This window comes from Apus apus, chromosome Z, assembly GCF_020740795.1.
Source record: "Apus apus isolate bApuApu2 chromosome Z, bApuApu2.pri.cur, whole genome shotgun sequence".
Taxonomy (NCBI): Eukaryota; Metazoa; Chordata; class Aves; order Apodiformes; family Apodidae; genus Apus; species Apus apus.
In genome coordinates this window covers 36,469,711-36,485,946 of record NC_067312.1, presented here as the reverse complement: position 1 = coordinate 36,485,946, position 16,236 = coordinate 36,469,711, and the positions used below count along the sequence as shown (strand labels likewise).

At 40.1% G+C, this 16,236-nt stretch overlaps 1 protein-coding gene across 4 annotated transcripts in view; it reads left to right on the top strand.

The window, feature by feature from the left end:
* MLLT3 (MLLT3 super elongation complex subunit) overlaps positions 1–16,236 on the top strand; it is a 162,248-nt gene that overhangs the window by 119,620 nt on the left and 26,392 nt on the right. For 2 of the 4 annotated variants that reach the window (XM_051642870.1, XM_051642867.1), the window contains one exon: positions 10,758–12,188. The exons of 1 other annotated variant lie outside the window; for it this stretch is intronic. In XM_051642870.1, coding sequence (XP_051498830.1) covers positions 10,758–10,898 — 141 coding nt within the window. In that variant the 3' untranslated portion in view covers positions 10,899–12,188. Of the gene's footprint in view, positions 1–10,757; positions 12,189–16,236 lie in introns of those variants that run through there. One more of the 4 variants, XM_051642868.1, reaches the window with a different exon arrangement.

Here is a 16,236-nt window from a genome sequence, read left to right as displayed (position 1 = left end):
AGATTGCTCAGAGCCCATCAAGCCTGACCTTGAATGTCTTCAGGGATGGGGCCTCCACCACCTCCCTTGGCAACCTGTTCCAGTGATCCACCACCCTCATATTAAATAACTTTTTCCTAATGTCTAACTCAAATCTACCCTTTTCTGCCTTGAAACCATTACCCCTTGTCCTATTGTTACGTGCCCTTGTGAACAGGTCATCTTAGAGCCCGTTGCAGGTATTGGAAGGTCGCTATAAGGTCCCCCCGGAGTCTTCCTCAGGCTGAACAGCCCCAATTCCCACAGCCTATCTTCATAAGAGGATGAAAGGGCACACATCTAAGATAAGGATGTGGCTTGATGGATCACTTGATAGTCTGTTGGCCCACTGCCAGCTGAGCAGCCTAGCAGTGTTTTTTTTAATTATTTTAATAGAAGTGTGTGAATAAGATTATCTCGGTCTGTGTAGTAGGTGATTAAGGTGCTCAGTTTTTCGCCGTCTCTTGCCTAAGCTCTCATGGATATCTACACACCACATATCTAAAAAATGAGTTATTTTGAGTGTCTGCTGGGATTTTTCTGTGCTGAACAGCCCTTTGTCTTTGCTTTATCACAGGTATGACAAATGGGTGGCTAGAATAGGTACGTGCTAGGATCTTGCAACTATGGAACAGAATTTGACTTTAAGTTGAATTATGTTCAGGATTAGCCATGATGTTGACTGTTAAGATAATTTATTTTTTTTTCTTGAGAAAGACTTGTTCTTTCTCCATCTATGCAATGTCTTCCTTCCTTCTTGGTTCACAATCTTAAAATAGTTAACAACAGAACAACGGGACTCAAATTGTTGACAGTGTGATGCATTAGACGTCTGCTGAACTTCTGCTGGCCTGGATTAACTCTGGATCTACAGCTTCTTCTTAAGAATAAATTAAAGGAAAGCAAGATTTATTCTCTTTCACAAATTTGGTGAGGTTGGAAGGGACCATTGTTACTGGTTTCCAGTTGGACATTGAGCCACTGACTTTAACTCTTTAGGTATTGCCATCTCCAGCCAACTCTTTATCCATCTAACAGTCTATCCATCAAACCCGTATCTCTCCAGTATAGTGGCAAGAATGTTGTGGGGAACTGTATCAAAGGCCTTACAAAAGTCTAGGTAGATTTCATCTGTAGCACTTCCCTTCTCCACTGCTCTAGTCACTCCATTGTAGAAGGCCATTAGGTTAGTGGGGAACGATTTGCCCTTCTTGAAGTTGTGCTGTCTGTCTCTAACCACCTCCCAATCCTCTGTATGCATTGCTATATCTTCCAGGAGGATCCCTTCCATGATCCTACCAAGCACAGGTGAGGCTGACTCGTTGTTGTTGCCATGGTCTGGCTTTTTACTCCTTTTAAAAACAGGTGTGAAGTTTCCCTTTTTCCAGTCACTGACTTTTAAAATATGATGGAGACTGGCTGTAGCTTGGCAACTACATCAACCAGTTCCCTCAGAAACCTGGGTTACCTCTTGTTGGGTCCCATGCACTTACATATGTTCAGGTTCCTCTTTATTTACAATGGGAGAGACTTCATTCCCCTGGTCCCTGTCTTGAGGTTCAGAGGCTTCAAAGATGTGGCAAGAGAGATTAAAATTGAAAACAGAGGCAAAGAAATGGTTTAATACCTCAGCTCTCTCAGATGTTGCTAGTTCTGTATTACCTATAAGAGAACAGGAGGATACATTTTCTTTCATCTTCCTTTTTTGGCCAGTGTACCTGCAGAAGTCATTATTCTTTTAATCCCTTGCAAAGTTTAGCTCCAGCTGTGCCTTAGCTTTCCTGATCCCATCCCTGTATGTCTAGGCAGCATCCCTGTGTTCTTCCCAGGCTATATGTGCCTGGGTCTATTACATGGGCATTTTCCTCTCACTTAATAGGAGGTCCTTACTCAGCCATTCTGATCTCCTTCCTTCCTTTTGTGATTTCTTACACAAGAATTGAGAGCTTTTGCACTCCATAAAACCCTCTAACATTTGCCAGTTCTGTTGTCCCTGATGGCAGTTTCCAAGGAGGTCCCATCCACTACTTCCTTAAACAACTGGAAGTTTCCTCTCCTACAGTTCAGGGTACTAAGGTCTGCACTTCACCTGGCCCATATACCTCAAGAATGAGAATTCAACCAGGGCATGAACACTGTAGCCCAGGCTGTCACCCATCTTGACATCTTTAATTAGCTCATCCGTGTTGGTAAGCAGCAGGTCTAGTAACACTTCTCTGGCTGGACTGTGTATCACCTGGATTAAGAAGTTGTCCTCGATGCACTCCAAGAGTCTTCTGCACTGGCTACAGCTCACTATGCCTCTTCTTCAGCAGATGTTGGGGTGATTTAAAGTCCCCCAGCATGATCAGAGCCTGTGACCATGATGCCTCCTGAAGGAAGAATGCTCTGTCAACAGGTTCCTGTTTGCCAGTGTTTGGTCACCCTCCAGAAAAGTGTTCCTGATGTTCAGAGAGAACCTCCTGTGTTTTCATTTGTGCCCACTACATCCTGTCACTTTACTCCACTGGAATGATCCTGACTGTTGCTTTTACACACTCCCTTCAGGTCACCCTGGACCATTCTCTTCTCTAGACTGAGCAGTCCCAGCTCAGCAGCGTTCTTCATTGGGTTAATGTGCCTCTGTCATTATTGTGTGGTCATTGTTTTTTCAAAATACCTACAGAAAGAGTTGATGATGCTGTGTTATCTCCCAAGCTTGTGGAAAGAGATACAAGTGGTTTGCAATCTACTTTGAGCCTTACATGTATGTCTGGAGGGTGTTTATTTGCACAGTCTTAATGATGGAATTATGGGGCAGCCCTCAGGATTTCTACCAAACTTCCAGTGTATGTGGAAGAGGAGAAATGTAAGGTGAAAACCTCTAATACTGCTGAATTCCCATGGCAGGCAGTAAGTCTCTCCAATACCATGGTAAACTTCCAATAGTTACTTTTTAAAGGATACCAAATACAAAACCTGACTGTCCTACCACAATGATTATTGTGAAGGCTTAGGCAAGTGGTGGCTTTGACCTTTGTGTTGTGCTGTCTTTGGGTAGGGAATGAATCTGTGATTTCTAAAAGGGAAATTTAGGAAATTGGAGAAAATGACTGCTCATTCCAGAGCTTATTAAGAACCTATTTTGGTTAGTAGGATTGAAGTAATGATGTAAGACTTGTTAACTTTCCTGGAAAGCACCTGAATGTTTTTTTAATTTATTTCTAATCCAAGACTATAATCTGTCTACATGGAGAAAGAGAGATAACATGCAGAGCAGAAAAACGAAATAATGGAGTATTTTAAATAGGAAGTGCTCTACGAAGGTCTCCAGTCCCATCCCCTGCCCAGAATAGGCTCAGGTGGAGAACTTAGACTAGGCTGCTCAGGTCTTCACCCAGAATGTGAAGAACACCAAGGATGGAGATAATCCAACCTTCCCATACCCTGGCTCCACTGCCAGTGTGTCTTCATAGGGAAAAGTCTTCTTATCTCCAGCCTGATCTACTCCTGTTCCAGCTTGTGTCACTACCTCTTGTGATCTTCCTCATGCACTGCTGTGAAGAGTCTGGCTGCATCTCCTCCATCACCTTCTGTCAGTGCTGAGGATATAGTTGGTTCACTTCAAGGCTGCCTGCATTGCTGGGAAGTGTTCATTGCACCCAGGGCAGAGCTCAGCATTCATCCTTGTGTAATTTCACAGGGTCACTGTCATCCCATTCCTCTCATCTGTCCAGGTCATGTAGCCCTGCCCACACAAGTCACACAAGTGTGACTGCAGGCTTCCAGCTTGGTGGTGTATGTGAAGCTGAGGCAGGTGCACTCTATCTTGTCCTTCAGGTCACTGATAAAGGTGTAAAACAGGTCAGATCCCAACAGAGACTCTTGGGGAATGCCACCCTTAAATGCTTCCAGGTAGAGCACAGACCATTAATCACCAGCCTTTAAAATGGACCACCCAGTTTTATGGTCATCTAGCTGACTCTCCGCTCAGACCATAATGTCTGAATGAGAATATGAAGACACCATGGGAGGATAGGTTCAAGCCTTTGGTAAATTTGAGGTAAATTATCTTCTGCTCTCCCTTTTATTCTTGGTAAATACATGCTGTCAGTTACCTGCCACCACCACCTTCATGTGCCTCGAAGAGATTTTCAAGACAACTCACTACATGAATTTCCCAGGGGCTGAAAGGATGCTGTCTTGAGGTCAGGTAATCCTTCTTCGTGTTTCCAAGGACAGGTACAACATTTGCCCTTCTCTGATCATTAGAAGATATTCCTTCAAGCTACATGACAGTCCAAGATGTTAGGGGATAACTGTGCTAAGGTGTCAGCCAGCTCATCCAGCACATTTGGTGCATCCTTTCAGGTTTTCTGGGCATGTGGGGGTCTTGATTTCTCAAGAGATGTTAGACTCAGTCCTTAACCACTCCCAGTAACTCTGTTCTTCCTTGAATCGTGTACTGTGCAGCGTAGAGTAGGGAAAGCATCCATCATCCAGTCTGGGGGATTTTTTCTCTTGAATGGGGATGCCAGGTAACTTTTTACAAGGATTTTCTGGCTCTTCCTATTGTCAGAGCAGCACAAAGGGTCTGGAAGAGAGCTGAGAATGAATCCTTTGTTTAAAGACAGAGAAATTACTCGTAGAGGTGTTTTGGGTTTTCTTTTGTTTTCTTTGGTGTTTTTTCCCCCTGCACTCTCTCTCAAGGCAGGTCCCAGAAAACTGGGCCAGATACATCCCTTTTTACAGAATCAACAGCAAGGAACACAGTGATACCTAAGCTTAAACTAAGGAACCAAAATGTTCTCTTAGCCACAGTGCTGTGTAACATAAAGGGTCAGAGAGGACTGCTGTCTTCTTTGAACTATCCCAGAAAGATGAAGGAGGTATGAGAGATGGTACAGAAAAACTCCTGGGCGATATTTTTCTTATGTTAGGAAGTTCTCACAACAGAGAGAGACTTTGCTTTAGTGACTACTTTTGCCAGAAAAGGTGAAACGTAAAACTGGAGTCTTGAAAAGACTTGAAGAAATCTAGCATGATGATAAGATTAAAACATCAAGGGACGTACCTGTTTGGCTTCAGGTCATCTGGTGAATGAGTTTGAATGTCCAACATGTCGCCAGTGATCACTGACTTTCACCATCTCTGTAACATAGTGCTGGATTTCTCCTTGCAGTTGTTCCCAACTGTGTGTAGATGAACGACAGCCTCATGTCTGAATTACATTTGGTTTTAATCCACGAATGCGACATGGTTCCCTGTCCCTAAAATCACTAACTTTCCTTTAATTTTAAGTGTCCAGTTTGGCCTATTTAAACTATATACTTTCAGTTACTTTAGTACCTTCCATACCACAATTTTATCCTTTACATGGGACCCCGCTTTTCCATCACTAGCTGCAAGGCATTTTTTTTCTATTCCCATTACCTGCAACTTAAATTTCTAAATTAGTTGTCTTGTGCTTCATTTAGTTGCATCAAGTACAGAATATGGATATGGTCTCCCCTCCTTTTTTGTAGTGTAACATGTTCCTCTTACCAAAGTAGTTTGTCAGGAATCATAGAATATTTTGAGTTAGAAGGGACCCATAAGAATCATCAAGTCTGACTCCCTGCTCCTTACAGGACCACCTAACACTACACCATGAGAGCATTATCCAGAGGCTCCTTGGAGTCTGACAGGCTTGGTGCTGTGACCACTTCCGTGGGGAGTCTGTTCTAGGGACCAATCATCCTCTAATTTCCAAACTGAACTTTCCCTGATTCAGCTTCATTGCATTTCCACATGTCCTCTTGCTGGTCATCAGAGAAGATCAGAATGGTCCAGAAAGCCTGAAAAGATATGTCCAAATTTGATCCCTAAACTTCCAGAAGGGAAGCCAGAACAAATAGAAATCATTTAGAGGGAACTTGGTAGTCACTGTATTTAAAAACTGACCATTATAGAACATCTTGCCCTCGAGCACTGAGAATTCAACTGAAATATGTTCTAAATTAAGGAGTTACAAATGTCTACTTTTCTCTAAATTGGGAGGACAAGACAATAGAAGTAGCACTATTAGTAAATTCATGAAAAATTTAGCACATGCTGTTCAAATATGAGGCTGATTAGAGAGAGTGGAACAAATGGGTTCCACCAGTGTTCGTGCAGTGTGAAAGGTACAGGTACATACATACACAAACAAGAAGCATTTAGTTGAAGGTGTGAACAGTTTAACACTGAAGCTGAAAACTGATTAATAATCCCATTGAAGTTACTGGCTTTGTCTCCTGGAGGGAAGGGGCAGTGACCTCACCAAGGAGCTCTGACAAGAACAGGTAATACTGTCTTCCCAACTGTCCTGCCTGCAGGTCAACAGACCAACAAGAAAGCTACTGTGTGTCTCCTAATAGGAAAGAGGGAAGGAGCTTGTGTGCTGCTAATTGTGTTCACAGGGAATAGCAGAAGAAATCATATGGGGTCAAGACTGGGCTACAGAGAGAGGTAGGAATGCAGGGTGTTGACAGAAGTGCAACTGAGATCAGGGAGGATGAGGCATTAACACTAGTGTTAGATTTTACTTTTTGTTAGAAAAAAATCAAAGGGCTGGTATGGATGAGGGCGTGTTAATTTGCTAGGGGGAAGGAGAAAGAGGAAGATGTGAACTAAGAAAATTGGGCTTTTGTGCAGCTAATCTTCAGAGAGTTTCTTTAAGCTGAAGAATATCAGGCATGGTTTGTGAACACTTTGAAAAACCTGGTACAGGGACTTTAAATGTGAAACTAACACAACTTTTTCTCTTGTTCAAACACTGAAACACAGATGTGGCCAGTACCCTAGGAAACTGAGTCAATACAGAAAACTGATAGTATTTCTTCACTTGGTGAATGATGCCTGTATGGAATATATTTCTGAGAAAAGCAAGTTAAGCAGTCATTTAATGAGATCAGGATATCTTGATTTGTTCCAGGGGAGGTGAAGATGCCAAAGAAGGAGGGTGAAAAAGTTCAGAAGTTAGCTTTTGATATATTTCAGAATGTTTAATATCTTTTCCTGTCCCTAAATTTTAGTGTGCTCTTACCTCTGATTAACCTTTCACCCCTGTTTCATGGCAGAGCAATGGTGTCTTTGTTAAACTTTCAGCAGAGCTACTGATTGATAATGTCCTACTTAATGTCTATTGGTAATCCTCCAGCTTATCTGTGGTGTGTTTTTTCTTTTCTTTATCAAAACAACAGAAATAAAAAATAGCACTCAGACCGTTCTGCCTTGTATTTCAACCCCAAATGCTGAAATGTGAGTGAGACGTAATTTCTTTTTAACCAGTCTAACATATTCTGTATTGAATATTAACATTAAAAGCAGCAGAGTCAGGCCTTGCACCCTGTTTTCTGAGAAGAAATAAAAGCACTAGGGGTTTTAAACATAACTGTTCTGCCATCTCTGGAAGCGTGCAGGAATAGCAACCATTTGAAGATTTTTGTCAGAACAACATGCTAACATTTTCAGTGATATCTGAGCAATGTTAACATCACTTTTCAAAAGGGCCCCACATTCATTGAGGCTTTTACTCCCTTTTGTTCTTCACGTGTAAAAGTGTTCTATGTTTTTGTCCTTGTAGTGGGTATCCTGTTTTGTCCAAATCATGTACTGTGAACAGGACTTGCAGAATAACAGCACCCATGTGCCTTGAATGTAAGTTGCCTGAGTATGTAACAATATGGAACTGTGAGCTCTGAGCTCAAGGAAGAAGGATACAGCAGTAGGTCTCTGTACGTTTGATACATAATCTTCACAACAGTCCCCAGAGGGGTTTTGATAAACTGTGAAACTGAAGAGTGAAGAAATTAACTGGCCTTGGTTATTCTGTTTATCAGAGTGAACTGAGTATACAGATAACTCAATCCATTTGCTACACTTTCTGTACAGCTTGCACACTGGTTTGCACTACTAGTCTGAAATTGAAAATATTTAAGTGTTTTTAAATACTCTGCTGCTTTTGCCTAACAGCTTGGAGTGTTTGGCTTTTTTACTAACTTTTCTTATCCCACAAAGCCCAACCACTATCCTTTATTAGTGAATACTGGAGTTTTGGGGTTTTATTTTCCTACTGTTGCTGAAGGCAGTAACTGTTGATTGCACAGAAATAAATCTGTTAATGAAAATTTTATGGTTATTAATAGTTAATGGTTAATAGTGTGGTCTTTTTACAACATCTGAAACTTTCAGGAGAATTTGTTTCATCTCTAAATTTAAGTAACAAAACATATGGGTTTTTATGGATCTGCAGAGAGCCACAGTAGCTGAAATAGGTTTTGCAGGCAAGATGTTTACTATATACCCTACAGTCCTAACTGGAATAGTTATTAAATCACTTATTGTCACTCACTGTAAATCACTTTTACGATACTTTAGAGATCAAAGTATTGCATGCACAGCACTGTGCGTAGGCACAACACTCCACAGGTGTGTCTGAAAATCATGGAGAAGTTTACTGCCTAAGTAAGATATAATTCAGCTAGTAAAAATAACAAAAAAATTGCCTACGGCAAATTCAGTACAATGTGCCAGTTTCAAAAGCCCTGTTGTACCAGGGAAAGTTAGCAGCTCCAACCTATTCAATCTCTGCGCTGTGCTTCTGGCAACAGATAGATCAAATTATTGAAACAGAATCAAATACTATTCTCTTTCAGTGAGTCTCCATTAGCTCATTGTTTGTTGGCTAGACAGCCCAGGTCTGATTCCAGACAGTGCCATACCATCACAGACCTTGGCCTGGAAGCATGAATGCAAAAGTGCATTCATTGAAAAGGTCTGCAAGGTAAATGTTTTCATGTCTGAGATTGAAAGCTGATAATAGTTAGTGATCTTACTATGAAGAAATTCAGTTTGTCTTTCCTGAAATCTTCTATTGTCACCCATCTCGGAAGGACTATCTCACATGCGATCAAAATAATCCCCCTTTCTTTTGTACATGGGCCATAGCCTGTTCTCATGTTTCATAACAAATCCTCAGCAAAGTAGGAGATTTACCTGGATTTTGAAGGATGCCAAGTTACTACAAACTGGATGCTACAAACCTGTGCTGTAGCAAAAGAAAAAGAGCTAGCATGGGAAGGTTTTCGGATATTTTTCCCCTTTCCCTTATAACGCTGTATAGAACCAAAGTCATGGATCATTTATGTAGTCAGTGGAGGTTAATTTTTTTAAATTATTTTGAAAGCTTTGGACTGCAACTAGTCTATCCTTACTAACTGTGTGCCACCAAGTTACCAGTCCTGCTGAGCTGACAGTACATTTCCAGCTCACTGCAAGTTTGCTGAAGAGACAAATATACACACAGCAGCGCTGGGTGAGAAGTATTGTTGGAATTTATCACTGTTTCCACAAGGTGCTCCTCTCTGGCTGCCATCAGACTCTTGGTTTTTCAAGCACTAGTTTTAGGATGGTAAGGTGGGAATATTCCTTTACCTCACAGGGGACTTCTGTAGCTGGTTTTATTATTAATTCACAGTCCGTCAGTTCTTTCTTTAATTGCTTTTCAGTTAAATAGAGTGAGTTCAGAGTATTAGGTGTGCTCAAAAGAGCTTCATAACTTCTCAGATATGTCACCAGCTCTGCAACAGCTGCTGGGCTACCTGTTTCATACCATGATGCCCAGCCACTTTTCACAACTGCAGAAGTCTTTTCAGCACTTGCAGCTGCCTAGTGAAACTGTTTGTAAGACACAGCCTGAACTACTGTTTAGCAGCATAGGAACGCAGAAGGCATGGGATGCTGTAAGTTGTTAAGTACCTTTAAAGACTGTATGTTGCCAGCCCCAGAAGAAAATTTCAGCTGAAATTCCCTAGGGTATTGCAAGGTGAGAACTAAAGAAAAAAGATTGAAAAAGTAGAGAACTTCTGTAAGAATTTGGAACCTGTAACCTGTGTGTAAGCGTAAGCCTTTATTTATGCTAATGCCAAAATACAAATGTAAATAACTTGGTAATTATTTGAGGGTTTGTTTTGTGTGTCTCTCTTCTAACCTCTCTTCTCCAGAAGCATGCAGAATATGTTTCCTGAGTGGTTTTGTGACTGAGAATGGGAAGTGACAAATATTTTTAGAGTCTGTATTTCTGTGTCTGGAAGATATTTTATGAATGCATATTGTGACAAGATATGCATGTCTAGTTCCCCCTCTGTGAAAATCAATAGCACTGTGATACATAGAAACAATACTTAAAGAAAACAAAGCTTTACAAACATAGCTTTAAAACTTCTAAATGTTGAGAGTTTTTTTTTCCATCTGTGTACTATCCAAAAGCACACAGTACCTCTGGTGCCAATTAATCTAATTGGTTCACTTATTTGGGCAATGTTTTCAAGTGTCACTAAACTCTCTCAGGCCTTGGCACACAATTAAAGGAGATGGTTTCAGTAGTTAAAAAAAAAAGAAGAAGAAGAAAAAGGGAACAATGAAATAATATTTATATGTCTTTGTGAGAGCTCATGAGTAAATGTGTATACTGTTTATGCAGATGCATGTGCAAACATGAGTCTGTTACTGATTTGGAATATGAAATAGTTTCAAGACTTTTGTCTTTCATTAAAATTTCTTTGAAACGTTAATCATGTAATGGCTTTTAAAAAAGTTAAAGTTCTTTCTTCTGGCATGTTTTTTTTTTTCTCTTTCTTCCTCTCGTCCTTTCTTCCTCTCGTCCTTTCTTCCTCTCGTCCTTTCTTCCTCTCGTCCTTTCTTCCTCTTCTATTTTACTTTGATTCTTGTATTTACAGTTATGTCTTGTTCCTGGTTCAAAGACCAGGATGGAAGCTGTCAAGGAGCAGAGTAATGGCGAGATGGAACAGGATGTGTGGCTTTCTAGGTCACCTCAGCGTTTCCAGTGCTCCTTCAGCAGCAGTGATCTGCAAACATAAAATGACCAGTAAGACTTTTCAGCTTACTACTTTTTAAAATTGATGCTAAAAGAAAGTACTTGCCTACAAGAGAGTGAAAATACTGTGTTCCACTGTCCCAGATAATGAATTTATGCAAAAGAATTGCCACCACCCTCTCCTGACGCTTGTAATGTTACTTGAGTGCAGACCTGAAGACTGTTCAGACTTTGAAGAGTCTTTGTCCTTGGATAGCTATGATCTTCAGCCTGTTTTCTACTCTGTGTTGACATGCTTGCTTGCGCCAGAGAACATTCTGCTGTGCATGACCCAGCCCTGGCAACAAGTGTTCAAAGAGCTGTTTGGAAAACTTGTGTCACCTTCCAGTCCTGGTGTCCTCAGACCAGCAGCTCCAAACAGCAAACAGCTTGCTTTGCTGTGTCTGACATTGTAAAACATTCTTTAATTTGAGGAGTGCTCTCATGCTTCCCTTGTTCTCCATCCCTGCTTTCCTCAGCCCTCACCCCAGCAGGCTCTGTTTCCTCTGCACCAAGATATGCATCCAACACTAAGCTGACACTAAAGCCAAGGTAAAAAATGAAAGATACAGACAACAGGTTTTAAACTAGATAAGATGCAGGGGTTTAGTATGAGAAGAAAGATCTCTCCCAGGCTGCCACTGACTTTGGCAGGGATGTAGAAATTTACTAGTGGCTAATAATTATGACCACACTGTTTTGAAGAGCCATAAAATCTAACTGAAGTGGGAAATTAGGCATGTTGAGTGAAATCTGATTTTAAAAACAAATTATGCAAAAATACACAGAGCATGAAAGAAAGATACCTCAGGTGACTGGATTTTTAATTGTTCTCTAGCTTTGTTTTACTGGACTATGGATATTGCATCAACACTGTGAGACATGGATAATCAGAATGTTTGAAGTTAATGCACAAAGCACATTAATCCACTTACAGACAGTTTGAATAGTGTAAGTAATTCTGTGTCAGCAAGTGTCTTACATTCCTGTGTTACTCCCTTTAGAGTAAGTGAGAATTCACAATCATAAGTTTCCTAAATTGGAATTAGATACCTAGAAGCCTGCAGTTTGTTTGTGTTTCTCTTCAAACTAATGAAGCAATGTGGTTGTGTTCAATTTACCCTTCCTGCCTTTGCAATCTTCAAACCCATCTTTATATTTTTGATGTCCCTGTACCTGTATGTATGCTAATTAGATTCAGCCCTGCACTGAGATAAATGCTAAAATAGGTTAAACAACCACTTGAATTTTGTCAGTTGATGTTGCCCCCATGGCAATCTTGAAAGCAAGATAGTGCTACAGGTTTTTTATGTGTATATAAATATATATATGTAAACATCTATTATATTGATAACACACTAATTTTCACCACAACCTATTAAAAATAATGTGAGGTGAAAGAGTCTCCTATTTTTTTCTTAGAAGGAACTAGGAGTTTTTTATGTTTGAGGCCATGAAGAGTATATAATTTTTATACTGCTGCTGATTTTAACTGCTTATGATACCAAAATCCCTGTCAGGCTGAGCTGTTTATAATCCAATGCCTTATTTCTCACAGGAGCCCTAAAAATCTTTGAAGGTAAAAGGAAACTAAAAGAAACTACACAGACAAATAAAGATTAACTAGTTTTTACAGGAAATCTGTTAGCTTATGAACTCCAGACTTCAGGACATACTTTTTACTGTGTAGCCAAGGTAGTTGTTCTCCTCAACCATTAGCTATGCACAGGAATGTCTTGTTGACTCATTTATGGAGTGGGGAATAAGACTAAATGGAGAAGAAGAAGAAAACATGAGTCTGTCTGTATTTTCCTATTGTAGTTAGTGAACAAGATGGAGTGAGTCAAATGAACAGGAAAAACTTTCCACCTACTTGGTTTCTGCATTCCTTCCTTGAAAGAGCTCTGTGAAGAGCAATGAAATACATAAAATGCGCTAATGAAAAGTGGCTGTCATGGGCCGTTCTGGAGCCAAAGGACTGGCTGATCAGTTTGCATGGGTAAGGCCCGCACTCTGTAAAACCAATTACCAAAGTTACCAAGTTCCTGGCAGTGTTCCCCATTAGATGCACCTGTGCTGGGTTGTTAGTTGTGTTCAGCATCTAGCTCCACATGTATTTATTATTTACCCCAAAGAAATGTAGAGTTATTTTTTTTGTTGGTTTGGGTTTTGTTGTTGTTTTTTTTAATAATAAAACTCCTTGAGGGATGTGTTCACCTTTGATTTAGGAATATTTTACACATCTGGTTCAGAAGGGTGGAAGGGGAGTGGGATCCTGAAGGGAAAATGTTAACCAAAGTCCGATTTTTGAAGATCTTGTGTTTGGGTTTTTTTTTTAAATAGTCAAGGGGCAGTGGACACAAATATATGGGAATGCTGTGTTTTGAATTTTAAATCCCATGTATTCAGAGGCAGTTCTTGTTTCAGAGTTAAAGCAAATGTTTCTAGTGCTAGTGGCTAAGATATAAAGAGGTGCTTCATGGGTGGCTCAGAGTCATGAAAATTAGCAACGGATATGGAAGTTGCTGAACACGAGGGGAAAAGACGTTTCAAGGGGAACTCAGCTATCTTTTGTCAGTAGGAGTTTACACTACCAAATGAATACTAGGAGCATTCATGGATCTGGTGACCTGTAAGTAACAATGCAGATGAGCATCAGTTGGCTGGATGGTTGCATCCAGAGGGCAGTGGTCAATGGCTCCATGTCCAGATGGAAAACGGTGACAAGTGGTGTCCTTCAGGGGTCTGTACTGGGACCAGTGTTATTTAATATCTTCATCAATGGTATTGACAGTGGCATTGAGAGCACCCTCAGCAAGTTTGCTGATGACACCAAGCTGGGTTGTGTGGTTAATATGCCAGAAGGAAGGGATGACATTCAGAGGTTACAATCAAATGCTGGGTGAAAGAACTCAACACTCCAAAGCCGAAGTACGCTACTGTGGCTGATACCTAGAAAATTGCAAGTAAGTGCAATTCTTACAAGAGTTTACTCAGATGTCTTCCTTGGGAAAGGGAAGAAACTGGTAAGTAATTTTGAAACTACTAGGCCAGACTGAATAAATTGCCCGCTAACTGGCAGTGGCATAAGAATCAGAAAAAGGCTTTGCTAGGAGTAGCATGGCTTGGTCACGAGGTGCATCAGACCTTGTGAGGCTGCTTGTCACTAGTCTGTCTGTCAGCAACATACAGAGTTCTGGTTTGGGATATCTGGTTCTCATATTGGATGTGCCAGTTCTTATTTTTCTGCAGCCTACAGCTTCCACAGGATAACTTCTGCAATTTCAGCAGAACTGTGGTGAAGAAAATATTTTAAAAACTACTGTGTTCAACTTGGTTTTTAATAAGTAGCAATGTTTTTATAGTATACTTTGAATACACCTATTGTTTTAAGAAATTAAAAATTTTCAAAGAAAAATGTTAATATAAGTGTAGCCTGTGAAAAGTAAAACCACTAGATTTCAGAGCATACAAATATCCTTTAAAAAAAAAAAAGTATTATCTTTGTTTTCCAGTTACCTTATGAAAAAAATTATTATGATTATTATTACTTCTTAAAATAAGATTGAAATTTCAGGAGGTCAGACTTCAACCTCCTGATCTCAGTAACACTCCTCAGGAGTCATGTTGGAATTCCTGACTGTACTTTTTAGTTTGATGAGCTTTTGCCTATAATACAAATCTTTCTTAAAAAGTAGTCAGATGACTAAAAGTGACATAATTTTTCCATATGGTACTTCCTGTAACTCCTGTGATAACAGGAGATGCAGAAATTCCACCATTTCTAAAAAGACATTGCATTAATTTTAGCTACCCAGATACTAACCTACACTTAACAGCACTGATGAACAGTTTTAGAATAAGCACTATGAACTCAATAAATATTTTTAAAGGCCTGACAGCAGTCCTTTGAAAACAGTCTGGGAGCATTTTTTGCTTTACTGAAATGAACTAATGAAATTATAATGATATCTGACTTTGGCAGCAGTTCTCCTCTCCACACTGCTCTGGTTGTATTTCAAATAGATGAAGCATGCAAGTCAGTCAGCTCTTTGGGTCCCTGGAAGTCGGGAGGGCTGCAAACTCACCTCAGCTGTACAAGCAAACCTGTTGTCTGGCATCAATCCTACTTTTCTACTTGGTGTAGGTACGAAACCAGAAACAACTGCAGCCCTTGTGCTAGAGGGGGCAGTTGAATGCCCACATTCCGTATTTAGACTCAGAATGTTTTGATAGTGTTGAACAGCAGTGTTCTGCTTTTGAAAAGGGGATCTCTGATAATGTGCTCATCTTCACACTGTGATAATTGTAAAAAATGTTATGCATCGTGTTAATTTAACAGAAGAATTTTTTTCCGCTTTTTTTGTCAGTGTTTTTGCAGTCCCAGCCTCCTGCTATAGGGGGAGATGTCTTGGCCTGGACATTGTGTTCTGTCTCCTTAATCTATGGAAAAGCCTTAGTAAAACTCAGTGGGAAAGGTTATGGCTACCTTAAGAACCTAGGTCTTAATTTTGTTCTTTGAATGGTAAGCTGCTGTTGCTTGTCCTGCCCTCTGGACTAGTGTTGAAGCACATACAAATTCCTACAGGCAGTTTTACAAATTCAGGTTGCTTTTGGGCTAAACTTTTGCTATGATCACAATAAACTGAAGTGTAAAATATGTTCTAAGCCCTCTCTTTGAAATAGCAGAAAAGAAGCTTAAGTAACTAAAACAGCTGTGTGCCTCAGCAGCAGATGGGTATGCTTGGGATATTATGTAGCTTGAAATGTCATTTAATATGCTTATCTTAAAAGTAGGCTTATCAGACTCTTGATGCTGTTTTTAAATGCTTAAACATTGCATGTCAGAGTTTTCTTATACTGCATCACTGTCAAAACTTACAAGTAAAAAAAAAAAAAAAGTGACTGTCTTTACTTCTGCATGGAGCTACCCTGAGCTGCCAAGGCAAGAGGGCTAGAAAGTCTAAGTTTGTTGTTGTAACCCAAGTTTCTGCTATATTGTCTTTTTCTTCACTGCACAGGGCAGAGACAAATAGACAGATGTTTCTTGAAAAAAAGGGCAATAGCAATGTGTAATGTTTCACTTTTTGTTGTTATGTGAAAACCAGTGTACTATGTGGTTACAATAAACAAAAAATCCACGTAGAAACAGGGTACCCTTTTCTCTCAGGGTGACTTTAGAACTCCTCTCTCGGGCATGATTGAAAAACTTTCATTAACCATAATTCAATGCAGAATTAGTATCTCTAAATTTTGATTGGTTAAGCAAGGGAACACAAAGGAAGAAAGTAGACTATCTCAACAGACCTCAATTCTTTCATCTCTTTAATGAGATGCTACTG